Below are 19,105 nucleotides of genomic sequence, written 5' to 3'. Positions count from 1 at the left end.
CGTCCCTCGCGCGGCGACAGTGAGCTCCGCGGTCCTCGCAGCGCGTCAGCCGCTGAGTTACCGGGAACCGAGTGGCAGGCGCGGGCTTCCCTATGCACCCCTCACCTCCCCCGGCCATCCGCGTCCCGAGAGGGGACCGCTCGGGGCGGAGATCCGGGAGGTCCCGGTTCCCCGCCCGCACCCGGGAGCCCTGGGCAGTCGCTGGGGTCCCTTCGCGGGGCAAGTCCTCCGGAGGAGGGCGGGGAGGCGCGCGGGGCCCCGGGCGTCTCCTCCAGGCAGCCGGCGGCGTGGCCCCGGGCGCCTCCGCCTGCAGCGGCCGCGGCCTTATAAGGCGGGGGCCGGGCGGCGCCGGGGGAGGGGCTGCGGCCGCCGGCTCCTCCTCGGCTCGCGGGCGGCGCGGGGACGACAGGGGAGCGCGGCGCGGCGGGAGCAGCGGCGGCAGGAGCGTGCGAGCGGGCCATGGGCAAGTCAGGTGAGCCCCGGGCCGGCGGGCGGGCGAGGGAGCCCGGGGCACGCGGCGGCGCCTCCGCGCGGGGACAGGGCTCCGGCGGCGCCGCGGGACCCCCGGGTGCGGGCTGGGGGCGCGCGGGCGAGGCGCCCGGAGGCGAGGCGCGGGCAGTTTCCGGGGCAGCCAGGAAGCCGGGTGGCCGCAGGCGGCCGGGAGAGAGGGAGGGAAGGCGAGACCGAGGGAGGGTCCCCCTGTCTGCGGGCCAGAGATTGCGTCAGGGAGGGCTTCCCGGCGCTGAGGGGTGAGCGCTCAGCGTCCCGCCAAGGCGTGGCTTTTGCTTTGTTTCAGGAGAACAGAGTTAGAGTTGGAAAAAGCTACCAAACTGTGACAGCATCTCTGGCTGCAAAGCAGCTTGCCCCAACTAACCCTCCTAGGGACAGCTCTGAGCATCCTTTTCTTCTGTCCTTCTCCCTCCTCCCCTGAGCGCCCCCTTTGTGCCAGGCTGTGTGCCAGGCTCAGTCAGGCTCCACCGGGTACAGACTCCGCTTCCACGTTCTCTCTTGCCTCTCCCCGCCCATCCTCAGCACTGTGGGTGTCACGGTGAATGCAGATTCCCTCCTGTCACTTTCTAACGCCTTCCATCCACTGTCTACAGGTGAAAGAGTACACACTCCTTAGCTCCTCCTGGGGGCCCCCTGAGAGTTAGTGGTCCTACTTTGCTTCCTCCTCCATTCAGCTGTCCTGCGGCTGGCACACTGGTGCCTTCCGCTGGCTTCCATTTCCCAGGGCTCATCGCCCCCCGCTCCTTAGATTGAAAATCCTCCCGGTCCTTACAGGCTCAGCTCCTGACCTGGGAGTCCCCCGCTGCTTTACCCCTCCCTCGAGAGGGACCGGCCCACCTGGTGTCTTCTTTGTGGCGGCCCGCCCAGCGGTCAGCTTGGGACACTACCCAACCGTAGACCTGTTTCCCATACTCACCTCACTCCTGACGTCCAGGGCCCTGTCTATCTCAGCGTAATTCCTGCCTCACAGGAGGCTTAAAGAGCAGCTGCAGAGCAGAGTCCGGAAGTCCTGCTTCAGGGGAGGTTGCGGCTGTCAGCCTCAGGTGGACGAGGCTGGGTCCCTTCTTGAATCTGTCCTCCAAGATCTGGTCTCACGAGGCACCAGTGTTGCGAGTATGTGGCTTTCCCTGACACTGGTCCCAACCTACCTTATCTGTAGTCATAGGTCTGGCTTTCAGCACTGGCTTTGCCAATGACTTGCTGTGTGATTTTGAGCAAGGCTTTTTCCGTCTCTGTGCCTCAGCTTCCTCTCATGTACAGTGAGGGTGGCCCATATGATCCAGGGTCCTTCGCAGTATGGAAGGGTGATGTAAGGAGTCATGTAGTTAAAGAACTGGATGAAGGCTGGTGGTGGGGCAAGAGCATGGCAGGTGTGAGAGAGCATTTCGAGAAACCAGCTCCTTTCTCTGTAGGTTAGGGGAACATCCACAAATTCTCTAAAGTTACATTTTAATCAGTTGTTTCTGGCTTCTTCCCTAAGAAACAGTTTTCCAGAACTGCCAGTACTCAGCTGTGTTCTCATCCTTCTCTCTGTTCATCCGTCTATCCATCCATCCCTTCCTCCCTCCCTTTCTTCCTTCATTCCTCCATTTGTCAGCTCTGTACCAAGCTGTGGACCAGGGCTGTGGAGGGCGTGGCCCCTGGCCTCAGGATCATGCATCTGATGGTGAAATAAATCGTTAAGCCGACTGAGGGGACAGAAAGGCACCACGTGGCTCCAGGAAGAGGTGAAAAGTGGTCCAAGCCCCCAGATGGTGCAAGTGAAGAGTGGTAGAGCTCAGGGGAGGGAGAGATCTCTGCAGGGGGCCCACGGAAGGCTCCTGGAGGAGGCGTTCAGATCCTAGAGGGCCTTGGAAATTGCGACTTTATCCATGGTACCTGGGGTGCCATTGAAAGGCATCGATCTGAAAGTGGCAGGACCAGAGCTGTGCCAGGGAGGAGGGTGGATCAGATGGGGAGAGGGTAAAGGTGGGGGGTCATAGGAAGGCTGCTGCTGTGACTCCAGGCAAGAGATGACAGAGGCATCTGAGGGACTAGAGAGGATGGATTTCGAGATGGTAGCCTTGAGCAGACTTTGTGACCAACTTATTGTGAATGAGAGGGAAGGGTCAGTGGTGTGAGTCTGGATGCAGGATGGTGGTGATGCTTTCTAGGACTGAAGATGCAGAGTGGGGCAAGTTTGAGAGGAGGGGGACAGTGGCAGAAAGCAGATTTAAAGCTGGTTCAGGCAGGTGCTCCCCAGCCCCCCATACCCAGGGACTTTCCAGTTGCTGGCCAAGGCCTATCTCCCTCCTAGCCACATGCATTTTATTTGTCTTCCCCAAAGAGTGTGAGCCCCCAGGACAGTGTCTGGCTCCCCTAAGGGTCCCCAAGAAAAAGTGACTATTCTGGGTGACCCAGGCCCCATCTTGAAGTTCCAGGCCACCAGCCTGAGGTTGTCTGCACCGCAGGGCGGGGAGCACCCACACACGTGTAGCCACCCAGGGCTCTATGTAGTTCCATAAAGACCATCGGAGACGCCAGTCCCTGCCTTTTCTGGGCCTCAGTTTCCTCATCACTGCATAGGAGACAGTCTCTTTTTAACCTTTAACCTCACATATACTCCAGAGCTGCTGTGGATCATGGGCATTGCTGAAAAAGTGTCACACAACTGACACAGCTTAAATTCCAGAAGACGCTTGCCCCGTGTTCAGAGACTCCCAGGTCCTGTCCTAGCCCTGATTTCCCTTAGGGCTTCAGTTTGCAGCAGGTGTCATGGGGCAGTGAAGGGCAATGGCCTTGGGCTCAGTGAAAGCCTCTAGTCCTCAGTGACAGCGACCGCCAATTATTCAGCTCCTGCTGTGCGCCGGACTTGGAGCTACGTATTTGATATATGTTACCAACTTTTGCAGCAGTCCTGCAAGGCAGTTCTCCATTTTATAGACCGAGAGAGGTTGGGTGCCTTGCCAAGCTCACACTGACCAGTGAGTGGACGAGCTGGGATTGGCACACAGCTCTCTGGCTTCCCAGCTGTGTGTACTCCCCGCTACCACACCAACCACTTGCCACCCGCTCCTCGCCTGCTTCTCAGCCTGGACTCCCCTGAGAATCTTAGTGTCCCCCTTGCCGTATGTCCCAGCATCAGGGGATATCAGAGCAGAAGGGCCTTTAGGGACCAGCTAGCCCAGGCACTTTCTGCTGAGTGGGACCCTCACACCTCTGCAGGGGGAGGTGGCGTGGGCTGGGTCAGGTCAGCAGTTCCATTTTCATCTGTTGATTTTATTGAAAAAAAGAAAAGTTCAAAGAAAGGGTTTCCCTGCTGTGAAGGTATTTGGAAAACCACAGATGCCATTATTCCTTCGCACGCAGAAGCGGAAGCGGGCCCAGAGAGGCCGGCCCTAGTGTCTGCGACTAGCTGTCGCAGGCCTAGTGGAGCAGCAGGCAGGGCTGGAGAATGGACAGCCTCTCTGCTGGCCGGAGCAAGTACCTCCCTGCCCTGGCTCCTTCTGTCTTCATCAACTCCTGTCTGTCTGCAAGGGGCAGCCTGGGGCAAATTCCCTGGGACACCCTTGTTCCTGTAAGCAATTGAGCGACTCTTCATTGACTGTCCTTCTTGCTTAGGGAGAGGAAGATGTGTGGAAAGTGGAAAGCGTCTGAGATTTGGGGAGGAGAGGGGTGAAGGGACGGACATTCTTAGATCTGGCTCTAACGTGACCTTGGGCAATTCACATGTCCTCCCAAAGACCCAAGTGTCCTCATCTGTAATGAGAAGGTGTCTGTCCTAGTGCCTCCCCAGTGCAGGTGGGAGAACCTCGTTCATTTGTTCTCACACTCCTTCACTCAGCAAATAATCCAGCTCAGAGGTGCGAAAAGATGTCATCAAAGACCAACTTAAATACCCGCAGCCCTGCCCCCGTTAAAATCGGGGTGGGGGGTCTGACAGGGCACTTTCTCCTAAGGCCAGAGACTAAAGGGTCTCCACCCTGTAGTGACGATGATGATTATAGTGGACATTTCGTAACTGTTCACTGTGTTCCAGAACTGTTCTGAAGCATTTAAAGATTGATCCTTTGAATTCCCAGGATCGCCGGCCAGGAGGAGGCAGGGCTGGGCTTCGCCTCTGGAACCTCCCGCAGCCCAGGCTGAACGAGCAGGGGCTGCTCATCTGGAGCTCGCTCTGGGTTTTTTTTTTTTTGGCAACTTTTTATTCTTCCTTTCTGAAAAACTAGCAAAAACAGCTGTGCCCCAAGGTGGGACCAGGTCGCTTTCCAGCCTCTTGCCAAGGGACAGAAGGGGCCTGCCCACAGTTCCTGCCCTGGCCCCTGATGTCCTGGGCTTCTTGGTGGGGAGTCTGGAGGGGAGAGAAGTGAGTCAGGCTGGGCTCTGGGAGGCCTCAGAAGAGGATGGATGCTGATGGCGGAGCCTGTCCCAGCCAAAGCTGGGGGGTGGCAGGGAAGAAAGACCCCCTCAGCAGTTGAAAGCCCCGCCCCAAATGGCCTTTAAGTTAAGCGCCACCTAAGCTGCCTGGGGTCTCCCCCGCAGAGCCCGCGCTGCCTTCTCGTAGCACAGGGAGCCATGCCCAGGAACTCCTGCCACCTTCCGGCAGCTCTAATCTTAAACCTCTAATCTGCTGCCTCTCACTTCTGCCCCACAGCCCCTGAGTTTCCTCTGGGGCCCCTCAGGCAGGTCTGTCCATAGCGGGCTTGGCACGGAGGAGGCTCATGAGGAATCTTAGTCCTTTTCTCCTCTTCCTTCCTCCTCTTCTTTCCCCTCAGAGATCTGAAGGCAGCTGCCAACCTCGCTGGGCCTCACCCTCCTCCCAGGTCCGGTGACCCCTCTGTCTCTTCTCGGTGGTGTCCTTTGTCTCATGACCCTTGGGGGTGGTGTGGGGTTAAGGACAGGGTCTCCTGAGGGGCCTACCCCTGGACCAGTTGAGTGGATGTGGGCAGGTTACTTCCCTTCTTGATCCTCAGTTTCCTCATCCAAAAAATGGGTGCAGTAGTGGAAGCTGTCACAAAAGGTGGTGAGAAGTAATTAAGATCGTGCACAGGCCCAGCCCCTGGAAATGATTGGCCAGCAAGCAGAAGAAAGATCTCCCTCATTCTGGGCTGACCCCCTGAGGCTGTATGACCTCTCTCAGCCTCAGTTTACCCTCCTACAAAATGAGGACACCACTCCTACCTTCCCCCACTGTGGGGTGGCGAGAGCCTCTCCCTGCCTAATGTGGGGATGGGTGGATTTTGACTTTTTTTCCTGATGTTTATCTGTATTCTTGGGTTTCTCTCCAGGAGGGTGTGTGCCTCTTGCTGGGTGTGGTCACCAGTGATATCTTGCCTCCCTGAGGCTGAGGCCCTGCCCGGAGGAGCCATCTGGGCTGGCAGTGGCTGCCCTGGTGGGAGGGGACTCCCGGCCCAGCCTGAGTGTGGCTCGGTTGGGGCCCCCTGCCTCCCAGCGAGGGTGGGGAGAGAGAGCTCCTCTCCAGATTACCGGAGTCCTCCTGACCCCTTCCTGGAACCCTGTTGGGAACTTCCTGGGAGCTGGCCCTGTTGGGGACCGTGACCAGTTTGTCTTCTGAGCTTAGGTTGGCCACAGGAACTTTCACTTTTGTTTCTCTTTACTTCCCACATTCTGGGAGTGCAGTGACCTAGTTTCTAGCAGCCTTTTAGGTCCCTCTCTGCCAAGGGGACTGCAAGGCCCACAGCACTGTGGGGTCCACTGCAGCCTGACCCCGACACTCAGGGCTGCCTCTAAACTGGCTTCGCCTTAGCTACCCCCACTACCCTATCTCCACCTCCTCCCCACAGCCCTGGGGTACCCAGATCCCATCCACCCTGGCCCTTTCAGTGTCCTTTGCCTCCTCACTTCATGCCTCCTGATCCAGGAACACCTCCTCCAGGGAGCCTTCCCCCAGACACATGTGGTTCCCATTGCCCATGCCATTCAGTCCCATGCGTCTCCCGTGGGGTCCCTCCACGGCCTGCCTGGGACATGGAGCTGGGAGGGACATTCAGATGGGCCTGGCCACACCTGTCACTCGGATGGGGACCCTCCACCACCTGCCTGGGTGCACCCAGCCCTGCCCTGTCCGTCCACACACGCATCTCGATCACTCTGTCTCCTTAGAGAAGCCTGAGCTCCTAGAAGTCCCGGGCCAGCTGTTCATCTTGTCTCCTCCCACCGCCACCTTGAGGGACCTTACGGGATCTCAGGATTGGAGGGGCTTGAAGGTCATCTGACTGGGCCTCCAGTGCCTGAATCCTTCTGAGATGAGTCACCTGCTCGTATTCCCCCAGTGCTGGAGAGCTCACTACCTCGTGAGATAGCGCTTGCAGTCTTCAGAAAGCTTTGATGGAGAGAAATCTCTTTCTTAGGCTGAGCTGGAATCTGCCATCCTGCCCTTCCCACCCACCAGTCTGAGCTTTGCCCTGTTGTGGTCCCAGAATTCATCAGGGGCCTCCCCTATGTCTCCCAAAGTCTGACCTTCTCCAGGAGGAGCATACCCAGTACTTGCAGCTGTTCCTTATCAGACCCCATTTCCAGCCCCTTCTCCACATCGTCACCACCTCTGAACACACTTAGATTGTCACTGCCTCTCACATGAGGTGGGGGTGGGCTGGGGGAAGCATCCCAGTGGGACCCTGGCTCGTGCAGGGCAAGCACGCATCACCTAGGAGCTCCTGGGTTTCTGGCCCCTAGGCCACCTGACTCCTTAGCATGCCTCAGTGAGTCGCTTCTCTGGTTCCCAGGAGTCACTATGGCTCCCGCCACTTCCACCTGAGATTCTTTAGAGGCCTCTGTGACCTCGTTATCCCAAACACTACATTAACATGCCAAACCCAAAATCCCTTTTTTATTATTGTGGTAAAAACACATGACATAAAATGTACTGTCTTAACCATTTTTAACTATACAGTTCAGTAATGTTAAGTATACTCACATTGTCATGAAACAGATCTCCAGAACTTTCCATCTTGTAAATCTGAAACTCTGTAGCCATTAAACAGTACCTTCCCTTTCCTCCTCCCTCCAGTACACCTGAAATCCTTGTCTCTGTACCAACAAGGCCTGTCTCTTGGCCACAAAGACCTGACGGCTTCAGGTTGTGGCTCGGTCCTCCGCCTTGTGCCCAGTTACCTCGCCAGGGTTTTCACCTCCGCACCTGTGTTCACAGCGTCTCCCATCTCTGCCTGTCAGCCCAAAGCTCTCAGATCCTGGCATTCAGTCCCACACCGCCCCGCCACATCCCTGTGCCCCCCTTATTACTGTGACTGGACCTCATTGGCCCTCCCCGCAGGGTCCCAGAGTCCTCGAGGTCAGTGCTGCTCCCTCCTCAATTTATCGGAATGCCCTTGGACAGCTGGAGCATGGCTGGCCAGAGCTGCAGGAGCCCTCCCCTCTGCTGGGCCTGCATCGGGCCCAAAGCCCCTTGAGGGCCAGCCCTGGGCTTCCCCTCGAGCTCCCTCAGAGGCCCAGTGGGATTTGGTGTGAAGGCTCAGGAGCCCTAGAGGATCTGGCTGAGGCAGGGGAAGGAGCCTCCTTTCTGGGTCACTGCAGCCTCTGGGGTGAAAGGGCTGCCCGGCCCTGGTCCTCTTTTCTGCATCTGTGCCTCTGTCTTCTTGGTTTCTCCAGACCAGTGTGGGCACCTCTCCACCTCAGCCAGGCTTGTTGTCTCTGGGCTCCCACCTCTAGCCCTTTGCAGTCCCCCCGACACACCATAGGTCCAGTCTGAGGTGTCCAGCCCCCCAGCATCTGCTCTGCACCTCCAGCATGTCCTCCACTCAGCAGTCAGAGGGTCTTTCAGAAGCACAGACCCCATCAGCTCACTCCCCTGCTCCCATTCAGTGGCTTCCATTGCCTTGGATAAAGACCCACATCCCTGAAGTGGCCCATGCAGCCCAGCGTAATCCATGGGGTGTGGCCGTGCAGAGATGCAGAGGGTGCCACCAGGGATGGAGACAGGATGGGCAAAGGTGGGGAGCAGGGCGTCACGGTGGCCCCTCTGGCTGGGGTGCTGAAGGCGAGCAGCAGCCTGTCCGTGGGGCCTGGGGTGTGAGCTGGGCGTCCCTTTGAAGCCTGCTGTCATCCTTCTGGTGGGTCTTTTCTCTGTCCTGAGACATTCTCCGCTTTGAAATCATTGCAGCTTCCAAGCAGTTTAATGACGAGGTCCTGAAGGCCCACAACGAGTACCGGCGGCAGCATGGCGTGCCCCCGCTGAAGCTCTGCAAGAAGCTCAACCGGGAGGCTCAGCAGTGAGTGCCCGAGGCCCTGGGGCGCCTCAGGCCCTCGCGGTGCTGCGGCTGCAGTCACGGAGGGGCCCTGGGGGCTGGAGGGACGTGGCTTTTGGGGGCAGATAAGCCAGGCTTAAATAATACTCTGCCGCTTACTGAGGCGGGTCCCTTTGTTCCTTGGACCCTCAGTTTGCTCCTCTGTAAACTGGGGCTGTTGGGGCTCAGAAGAGATGCTGATGCAACGCTCCTGATGGCCTCGGGGAGCCCAGGCCGGGAAGGAAGCCCAGCCCCACAGTGGAGGGTTCACACTTTGGGGCTTCCTGGGGCCATGCCGGCTCTGAGAAGCTCCGTGGCCTCCGGCAGGTATTCAGAGGCCCTGGCCAGCACGAGGATCCTCAAGCACAGCCCGGAGTCCAGCCGGGGCCAGTGTGGAGAGAACCTGGCATGGGCATCCTATGATCAGACAGGTGGGTCGCTTCCCCGGCTCCCCTCCTGTCTGCCCGAGCTGAGCGGAGGACACCGGGCATCAGGCCCCTCCTGGCCTCAGCGCCCTCGTGGTGTAGCCATGGTGCTGCCGAGGCTCAGCCACAGGCCCAGAAAGAGAAAGGAAGCCCAGCGTTCCCATGCTCCCAGGGCCTGACTGCACTTCTCCACAAGGCCTCTGATGGCTGGCTCAGGGCCAGGCCTGTGCTGGGCACCCAGGACACAGAGATGAGTCAGGCTGCCCAGCCCCCACTTTCGGAAGAGCTCTCAGCTGAGGAGAGGGGGTGGGGGACTGACGGTTTCTACACAGAGGCTCAGCCTCACCCTGTGGGCGCTGAAGTAGCCCCAGCTACAGAAAAATTTTCCTTCCTTCACATTGTCCCTCCTTCCTTTCTTCCCTCCCTCCCTCCCTCCTCAGTGCTGGTCTCTTAACATTTATCATCAGAAAAAGCACAATAAAGCTTTGTCCATGTTAGAAAAAAAATAATGGGGAAGATAACTCCACCATCGAGGGTTGCAGCCTGGAATGCTGATCCCACCACACTGACCAAACTTTCTTGAGCTTCCTGGCCCTGACAGGGCTGTTGTGGCTTTTCAGGAAAAATGCTGGAGACAGCTGCATTGCTCTCGGAAGCTTTCTCCAATCCCAGCGGGAGAGTGAGTCCTCCCTCCGGGGCCGCACATTCCTGGGAGTTCCTGGGGCGAGGGCCCTCTGGGTTTCCCCAGCGCGGCAGCCCTCAGGCGAGGTGTGCGCATGCTCCCGAGGCAGGCAGGAGCCTGCAGCCTGCAGCCCCCTCCCCAGGGCGAGGCCGTGGGCCTGAGTGGGCCCAGGAGAGGGGAGAGGGATGGGAAGAAGCTTGCATGAGCCATGGTTCCATCCCAGCCTTGCGCTGGCTCCCTGTGGAACCTGGAGCCGGTCCTCCCCTCTCTGGCCCCAGTTTCTCCCTCTCTACAGAAGAAGACTGGGGAGGCGGTTTCTAAGGCAGTGTTCCCCACACTGGCTGCACATCGGGATCTTTTGTGGAGCTTTTGAAAAATATCAATGCCTGGGTCCCTCCTCCAGAGACACTGATACACTTAGTCTGTGGCGGGCCCCAGGCATCAGTAATTGAAATGCTGCCCAGGTGATGCCAGTGTGTAGCCACTGTTCTCTGAGGCCTTGCTACTCAAGGTGTGGTCCACAGACCAGCAGCAGCATCTGGGAGCTTGTTAGAAAGGCAGACTCATAGGCTCCACTCTAGACCTGCTGAAGGCAGAATCTGCATTTAACAAGAGCCCCAGGGGACAATGTGCACACGCTGAGGTTGCAGACTTTCGCCCTGAGGTCAGAGGCTCCTGGCTCTGGCCCTGAGATCAGCAGCTCCCGGGGAGATGCTGTGGGTTTTCTCCTGTCAACACCTGCTGGGCCAGTGGATGCTCCAGGTGAGGACCCTTCTGCCTGCAGTGGAGACCCTGGCCCACCAGCCGGATTGCCTTTCCTCCTGTGGATATTTTCAGGCGCCCGACTTGGGGTGGGATAGGCCAGAGTCTCCCGGAAGCTCAGAGCATCATCAGAAGCCCTTGGAGTACGTTGCGTTCACCCGTCTTGTACAGCGGCCCAGCGAGAGGAAGGCCTTGCCCAGGATTACACAGCGATTTAGTGGCAGGGCGGGGACACAGATGCAGGTCCCCTGACCCCAGACCAGGGCTCTTCCCAACCCCCAACAAGGACCTCTCTCCAAGCTGGATACGCTGTTGGGCAGGAGTCCCTGTTTCAGCTCGTTGGTGTTTCTTCAGACGTCCAGTTGTGCGATGGGAGGTTCGGGGTTCATGGGAGAAGGTGGAAGGAATCGAGTGGGTTGACTTTGCTGTTGAGTTTAAACAGTGTCTCTTCCACACAGGAAAGGAGGTCGCTGATAGATGGTACAGTGAAATCAAGAACTACAACTTCCAGCAGCCTGGCTTCACCTCCGGGACTGGTGAGTGGCGGGGTCACAGCAGGGGCCTGGCCCTGGGTGGGGCTGCAGTTGGGGCGTCTAACCTCGGAGAGGAACTAACCCTCTGAAAAGCAATCATTTCCTTCCTGTTTTACTCCTTCCATACTTTTCTGGCTTGATTTTGCCCAAGAGGAAAAACTCTCTTTCCCCCAACACACACACACACACACACACCCCCGTCCATCTAAGCACACAAGCTGCTGGTTCCTGCCCCCCAGCTCAGAGTCCTTCAGATAACTGGCGAGTGTCCTAAGGGGGCTGTGGGTTTTCCAGGCGGCTGTGTCTCTGCTCCAGAAGCGGTGCCTCAGCCTCTTAGCTGCTCCCCTGCTTCTACTCTTGCTCGGCTCCGTCCAGCCTCCTCCTCAGCAGCCAGGATATTCTAAAGCGCTCTCTGCCTGTGTTGCTCTCCTGAGTAAACTGCCAGTGGCTCCCTGGGGCCGTCAGGAAAAGGGCCAAGCTGCTCACTCTTCTCCTGGTCTTAACTCCCTCCTCCCTTCTCACCCCCACATCCTTCCTGCATGACCCACGCCTCAGGGCCTCCCAGGCATTCTGGCTTCCCCTTTATGGTCTAGTTGGTGGTTCAGAGAGCTTAGAATGCAAAAAGCCTGGATCTAGTCTCAGCTCTGGCACTATTAATCGTGGGACCTTGGGTCTACTTCTTGTCTTTCCCTGTCCCTGAGGGAGAGGGACAAGCTGGTGGCCTCTACAGGCCATTCTGAGAACTGGTGCTTAGATGCAGGGAGGGCCACCTGTGGGTCCATCCAGCCTTTCCCCCAGGCCTCCACGGTGACCAGCAAACATTTGGCCAGCAGCTGCCCTGAGCTCAGGGCTCCCTTTTGCCCCTCCCCAGGCCGCCCCAGGCTGCTGTCTTGCGTCAGACCCCACTTGGATCCGCCTGGGGCCCAGGATGGTTGGAAGGGGCCATGAGTTTCTCCGACCAGAAGGCACTGGGAAACTGGAAAGGGGATTCTCTGCCCTCCCCCCATCCCCCCATGGTGGGGCCACTCCTAGCCTCCCACCCCTGGAGGCTTCTTCAGAAGTAGGAAGGGACACGTTCTCTGAACCAGTCACCATTTCCTGTGGTTTGTTTGCTGCGCAGCCTTTTGGGCAGGGGTTCTTGCAGCCGTGTGGGCAGGACCAGGGGGAGGCAGAGCGTCTGCTGAAGCGTTTACCTCTTGGCACAGCAGGCCCACGACGATGAGGAGGCTGCTGTCAGGGCCCTGAGTGAGAACTGATGGTCCCGTGGCGGTTAAATCTGAGCGGGGAGGGTGGGAGCAGTAAGAGCCCCGCCCGGTGACTGAGGATGCACCGCAGAGCCTCGTCTTCCTCCCATGTGCAGAGGGTGTTTTATTTCATAGCATCTGCATTTGCTTTTCCCATAAGCAAGATTCATGAGCAATGAGACATGTGTCAGAGCAAGTTACTAGCATTGCTCATCTGTGCACAGCACTTGACAGTTATAAAGCACCTCCGCATCCATGGCCACGTAAGCCTCGCAGCACCATTTGAAGACAGGACATTTATTCCACCCATTTGGCAGAGGAAGAAACTGAGACCCAGAAAGGAGAAGAAACTTCTTTTATACCTTCTATCCTTGATCTGACACTTTTTCCATGGCCCCTGCTCCAAGGTGGGACTCTCGCAAGTGTCAGAGCTAGGAATGGGATCCAACTGTCCAGGGTCACTGACCTCCTGTTCCACCCATTGCCCCACATCTCCCACCTGTAAAGAGGAAAACTTCAGAGCAACTAGCCCCTCTGCCATCCCAGGTGCCAGTCGGCAATGCCTGGGGACAGACAGAGCCTGATCCTAGGAGGTGAGCACAGTTTTGGCTGGTGGTATACTGAGGGCTTGTGAGACCCTTAGAGATCCTCAGGCCCATCCCCCATGCCTCAGCCTCCCCCGAAGCTCTTCTTGCTGCCCCGTTCAGGGATTCCCTGGGTCCATGTTGTAGGTGAACAGGCCTTTGAAATATCTTATACTCTATCCCCACCCCACCCCGGGTCAGCATCTCATGATGAAGGACGCAGTTCTGTGCTCTGTGCTGAGTGGAGGGAAACGGTTTCTTGCAATTCCTTTGTTATATTCTATTTTAACGAATCAGGTTTTTTTTTTTTTTTTTTGAGGAAGATTAGCCCTGAGCTAACTACCGCCAATCCTCCTCTTTTTGCTGAGGAAGCCTGGCCCTGAGCTAACATCCATGCCCATCCCCCTCTACTTTATATATGGGACACCTACCACAGCATGGCGTGCCAAGCGGTGCCATGTCCGCACCCGGAATCCGAACCAGCGAACCCCAGGCCGCCAAGAAGCGGAATGTGCACACTTAACCGCTGTGCCACCAGGCGGCCCTTAACGAGTCGGTTTGTTTGTTGATTCTGAATAAGTAATGCTTTTACATGACATGAAATTTGCAAGCTGTATACAGGCCTTTCCCGGCCTCCAGCACTCTCCCGCCCAACCCGTTTCCTGTGCCTCATCCTGGGCTTGTTCTGAGCGTACACCAGCATTCACGTGTGTATGTTCTCTTTCTCCATTTGTTATGTTCTGATGTCAGATGTAGGATCTGTCTTATACTTGTGTTCTTCACACAGCAGATTGGCAAGATTGTTCTACATCAACACAAAAAGAGCTGTCTCATTCTTCTGACTGTTGCACATTATTCCCTCGCAACGATATACTGTAACTTATTTAATGTGTTTTTCAAAGATATATTCTAGGAAGTATGGGTCCATGGCTGGAAAGAGGATGTGCTCCTGTTAGGAAAGAAAGAAAAAGAAGGAAGCTGTGGTAGTAGTCTAGGGTTAGAAATCAATGTGTATGTGATGGTTGCTAAGGAAGTTGTGTCCTTTGATTCATCTTTAAAGACCCATACTTAGTGATCTCTGTGCCGACAGAAACCTCCCCGGCCAGAAGAAAGATGACTGAGTCTCCTCTGTTTGGAAAGGCTTCCCACAGACATTCATGCTGCCGATAGTCACCTTGTGTTTGTAATCATTTCCTTGGCCACCAATGGATAAATGGCAGCTCTTCCCTGCCTAGGCAACAGAGAGAGTGGGTGGGTCAATGGCCAAAGCATTTGATCCCTTAAGAGAAAAGGCTAATATGAGAAAGGGCTCAGGTGCCGGCCCGGTGGCACAGCGGTTAAGTGCGCACGTTCCGCTTCGGCAGCCCGGGGTTCACTGGTTCAGATCCTGGGTGTGGACATGGCACTGCTTGGCACGCCATGCTGTGGTAGGCGTCCCACATATAAAGTAGAGGAAGATGGGCATGGATGTTAGCTCAGGGCCAGTCTTCCTCAGCAAAAAGAGGATTGGCAGCAGTTAGCTCAGGGCTAATCTTCCTCCCCCCCAAAAAAAAGAAAAGAAGAAGGGCTCAAGCCTTAATGAAAAGGCAGCCTGTAGAAGCAGGGTCACCTGGCAAAGCTGCCAGAAGCCCGGAGCTGTGACTCAAAAGAATGAATTAGCAAGAAGTGTTTCTCCTTTATTCTAAGGTGAAAATCAGAGTTTATTGGGAAATGATAAGTGCTGAAGATGCATAATTGTACTTGGGGTTTGTTTTTTTTCATTCTTGCCTTGATGGTATCACATCAGCTCTGCTGATTTCTTAGGGTTCATGTTTGGCTATTTTCATAAAGAATTTAGTAACCTCAGATCTTTTGTAGATGAAGACAAAGAAATAAACTATACCTAAGTTGAAAAATGATAAAAATGGAGTTCAACTGTAGGGGAAAAAATACAGTTTAATGAGTAAACATTTATTCAGTCCTTACCATATATGAGACACAGTAGGGGATGTGACTTTGTCTCTTCCCTGAAGGATGGGCAGAGTGTGGAGGCGAGCCTCTCTCTCTTTTCCTCTTTCTTTCATTTTGTGGTAAAATGTACTTAACATAAAATGTACCATTTTCACCATTTTTAAGCATATAGTTCAGGTGGGATTAAGTACATTCATATTGTTGTGCAACTATTACTACCGTCCATCTCATGAACTTCTTTTTCGTTATCCCAAATTGAAACTCTGAACCCGTCAAACAATAACCCCCTCGCCCGTCCCCCGCAAGTAACTACTATTCTACTTTCTGTCTCTATGAATTGGACTATTCTAGGTATCCTATATAAGTGGACTCATACAATATTTGTCCTTTTGTGTCTGGCTTATTTCACTTAGCATAATGTCCTCAAGGTTCATCCATGTTGTAGCATGCATCAGAATTTTCTTCCTTTTTAAGGCTGAATAATGTTCCATTGTGTTTGTATACAACATTTTGTTTACTCACTCATCTATCAATGGACATTTGGTCCCTTCTGGCTGTTGTGAATAATGCTACTGTGAACGTAAGTGTACAAATATCTGAGTCCCTGCTTTCAATTCCTTTGGGTATATACCTAGACGTGGGATTACTGGATCGTATGGTAATTTGATGTTTAATTTTTGAGGAACCACCGTCCTGTCTTCCACAGTGGTGGCACCATTTTCCATTCCCATCACTATTGCACAAGGGTTCCAGTTTCTCCACATCCTCACATTTGTTATTTTCCGTTTTTGTTTTTTTTAAAAATAATATCCATCCTACAGGGTGTAAAGTGGTTACCCTCTCTTTCTTAACCACCCTGTGGGAAGCTTGGCTACTCTGATCATGATTTTTCTCCTTCCTCCTTCTCTCTGTCTCTTTCTTTCCTCATCAGATATTTATTGAGCATCTAAGGTTTGGGGAGTGGATGGACTTGAGATGTATTTTGGAGTTAGATTCTTCAGGACTGAATGATAGGTTGTTGTGGGGAAAATGAGAGAGAGGGAGGAATGCAGGCCAAGCCCTAGGACAGTGTGTAGAGGCACCGTTCATGGAAATGGGAGAGAAGAGAGAGGAGTAACTCTGGGGGGACCAAAATCAAGAGTGGGATTAGAGTGGAGATGCCTATGAGTCATCCAAGTGGAGATGTTGAGTAAGTAGCCTTGTCTGGAACACAGAGGAGAGATTCGGGCAGGAGGAATCAATTTGGGAGCCAGGGAGAGATGAAATTGCCCAAAGAGTTCAGCAAGAAAAGAAAGGAGAGCCCAGAATTGAGTCTGGGGAAATGCAGGTCCTCAGACATTTACCAGTGAGATAGAAGAGGAGGAGGAAGAGGCAGTGAGACGGGAAGAATGCCAAGCGAGGGCGGCATCGTGGAAACCAAAAAGAAGAGTGCTTTGAAAAGGGAAGGAGTCCACGCTATTAAATGTTCCTGAGCTGTCGAGTAAGATGAAGACAAAAAGTGACCACTGGGGAGGAACATGGAGATGGTTGGTGACCTTGAAGAGTACAGTGTGTGGGGAGGGGTGGAGGCAGGTGCCAGGTAGGGTGGCCTCCTGATTATTGGGGTCACTGGGCTTTGTCGTGATCTGTGGGAGAGCATGAAACCTTTGGGCATCAGAAAGTGGTGAGGTGAGTAGGGTCCATGTGGGTGACTGACGGGATCTGAGGCTTCAGAAAGTCAGGCAGTTGGCATGTTTTGTGTTTCTTTCTTCTGACTGGGGTCTGTGAACATTAAGCTTCCCTGAGCCTGGCAAGATGGTGCAGGGGTTCAAGAACCCCTTAAACCATCCTTCTCCAGGCTCTGCTAACTAGCCTGTTTCCCTCTCCCACCCCTCCCCGCCCTGTTCCCCTACAGGACACTTCACAGCCATGGTGTGGAAGAATACAAAGAAGATGGGAGTGGGGAAGGCATCTGCCAGTGACGGGTCCTCCTTCGTGGTTGCCAGATACTTCCCAGCAGGGAATGTTGTCAACCAGGGCTTCTTCGAAGAAAATGTCCTGCCTCCAAAGAAGTAATTTGTCAAATGTAATGGGACGGTAGCAAACTTAAGAACATAGATATGAAGTGCCTAGAACAACAGAAACTCAGCTGTGTGCCTGTCCCTGTGGGTGTGTGTGCTTGTGTGTGTGATGCGTGTGTCTCTTGCACACATGCTTGGATATACAGTTCTGGATGAACTCACTCTTATCAAAGGAATAAGCATATGAAGGCTTTACCCTAATGGTTACCTACACCAGAATTATTTGGACTTTGGGGGTAAAAATCAATTTTTAAACGTTTTTTGTTATTTTCTAAGCAAACTTCTTTTATACCTTTCTTACTTATAATACCCATCCTTGGGCCTTTTGTATTCCACATGTTTGTGATGCTAAGAAGTGAAGTTCATTCTATGTGATCTTCGTGCATTGTAATCTATTTTTGGTAGATATTTAAAAAAATCAAACTCTCATTTAAATGTGACACAAAATACGGCTTTAAACATGTAAATATAAAGGCAATTTCTGTCAGAAACATGGGGCAGGCAGGGGCTCTATTTCACAGAATGATTGAGATTTCTCAGTTGTGAGACCTGATGTCATCTGCATGCCTCCTGGAATTCTCTAATGGGATTGCCAAAGAACAGATGGAGAAAAAAGCATTACTTCCTCGCATTTTTCTGCCTTTAAATAGCAAAGTACCACCGCCACCCCTTGCCCCCCACCCTTTTGTCTGAAACTCCTCTGGCATTTGAGAGCTCAGCATGCCCCCCTGGTTTCTGAGGAGCTGGGCTAGGCCAGAAATACACGCCTCCCCCTCCTCTTCTAGGTGGCCCCAGGGCCTGTTCTGGGAGGGAGCCCCTTACACGCCTGGGCTCTTGGCCAAGCAGCCTTGGACAGATGAAGTCAGAGAGCGTAGGAGGGAGGGTGAGCTCACTCTGGGCCCCAGAGGAAGCCCTCCAGCTTCAGCCCTCCCCCCTGCACACAGGGCGGGAGCCCAGGCCTGGCCCTGGCAGCTGTGGCTGCAGCTGTGCTGCTGCTCTTCCCTGGGTGTGTGACAGGCCCAAATGTTCCAGGGAGACACCCCATGTGGGGGCTTAGAGTCACTAATTTAGTTCTGTGTTTTGCCTCAAACTGCACAGAGTTCCCCTGAATAACAATTTCACATGGTCCTTGTGGGAGGGACCAACCCAGATACCAAGCGGAGTGTCCCTGAAACTATGGCGTGTCCCGGTGGGAAGGCAGCGGGGTCGGGAGTTAGGGGGTTGCCAGCTTAAAACAGGAGTCTGAGCGGCCAGTCTTTGAGAGATGCTTCCTGAAGGTGGATGTTGCACTGTGAACACAGTCGCCTGCTGTGCCCGTCATTTCACCCAGGGATATTGACTAAAACCACAATAAAATCTTTCTTTTCTGTGATATCTTCCTCCCATGTAATTCGTGCCAGACTCTTAATTGGTGACTAAGGTAATCCATAACGCTGAGTTCTTGTGTTAGGTAATTCAAGCTTCTGAATACCTCCAACCTCTCTATGTTTTAAACCATACGACCTACCATCACACAGCTGATTGGACTAAAGTGGACACATGATCCAAGGGCAGCCCATTCCTGGGCGGGCCATGGATCAGGAATTTGAGCTAAGAAATACGGAGAGAATTTACCAGTGGAACTGAAAAAATCAGGATGCCATGAATTTGAATTTGGGCCATGGCAAGCCAAAGCTCGATGCAGGCCAAGTTATGAGCTGGACGTAAACAGAAGTGAGAAACCCAGTTAGAGGGACAGAAGAGGCGCAGACACTAAGAGGCTGATCCTGAGAGTGCTAGTTCCAGGCCGAATCTGTGTTCATTCAAACATGCCCCTCATTTTCTTCAGGCCTCCCAGCAAGTTGATATCAACTGATGGTTTCCAGGAGGTTAGAATATTGGGGGCCCCTCTAAGCAGTCGCCATGAGAAAATGCTGAGCTGGGCAGGAAGCTGAGGATGGATGGGGTAAAGACACCTAGCTGAGGCCTTGGGCTGAGGTCCTTTTCTGGCCACACCTGGGCAGCCACCAGGTGCAACAGGGACTCTGACCAGTCAACTTCCTGGTGGCTCCTAGAGACACTCTCCACCCGGTACACACATACATCACCAGGTGGTGGACACTGACATGCAGC

General features: G+C 54.4%; 1 protein-coding gene across 2 annotated transcripts; it reads left to right on the top strand.

Moving 5' to 3' along the window:
- Positions 1 to 323: 323 nt before the first annotated feature.
- On the top strand, positions 324 to 18,365 carry GLIPR2 (GLI pathogenesis related 2). 2 transcript variants are annotated; one of them, XM_044779227.2, is made up of 5 exons: positions 324 to 472; positions 8,630 to 8,738; positions 9,081 to 9,184; positions 11,081 to 11,158; positions 16,828 to 18,365. In XM_044779227.2, the coding sequence occupies exons 1-5, from the start codon at positions 460 to 462 to the stop codon at positions 16,986 to 16,988; spliced, it is 465 nt and encodes a 154-aa protein (XP_044635162.1). In that variant the 5' UTR covers positions 324 to 459; the 3' UTR covers positions 16,989 to 18,365. The 2 variants fall into 2 exon arrangements, with proteins under 2 accessions (XP_044635162.1, XP_044635163.1); XM_044779228.2 differs by lacking the exons at positions 9,081 to 9,184; positions 11,081 to 11,158 and having other exon boundaries at positions 16,828 to 17,033.
- The last annotated feature ends 740 nt before the right edge of the window (positions 18,366 to 19,105 follow it).

The sequence above is a fragment of the Equus asinus genome, chromosome 10, assembly GCF_041296235.1.
Source record: "Equus asinus isolate D_3611 breed Donkey chromosome 10, EquAss-T2T_v2, whole genome shotgun sequence".
NCBI classification, from domain to species: domain Eukaryota; kingdom Metazoa; phylum Chordata; class Mammalia; order Perissodactyla; family Equidae; genus Equus; species Equus asinus.
Note: the sequence above shows the minus strand (reverse complement) of the source record. Positions and strands in the feature narration are given on the sequence as shown.

What these genes read in the sequence shown, in the direction of transcription:
- GLIPR2 (XM_044779227.2), top strand. An exon ending in CTCAACCGGGAGGCTCAGCA is followed by an intron (nt 8,739 to 9,080) that starts GTGAGTGCCCGA and finishes GGCCTCCGGCAG; the next exon opens with GTATTCAGAGGCCCTGGCCA. An exon ending in TGGCTTCACCTCCGGGACTG is followed by an intron (nt 11,159 to 16,827) that starts GTGAGTGGCGGG and finishes GTTCCCCTACAG; the next exon opens with GACACTTCACAGCCATGGTG.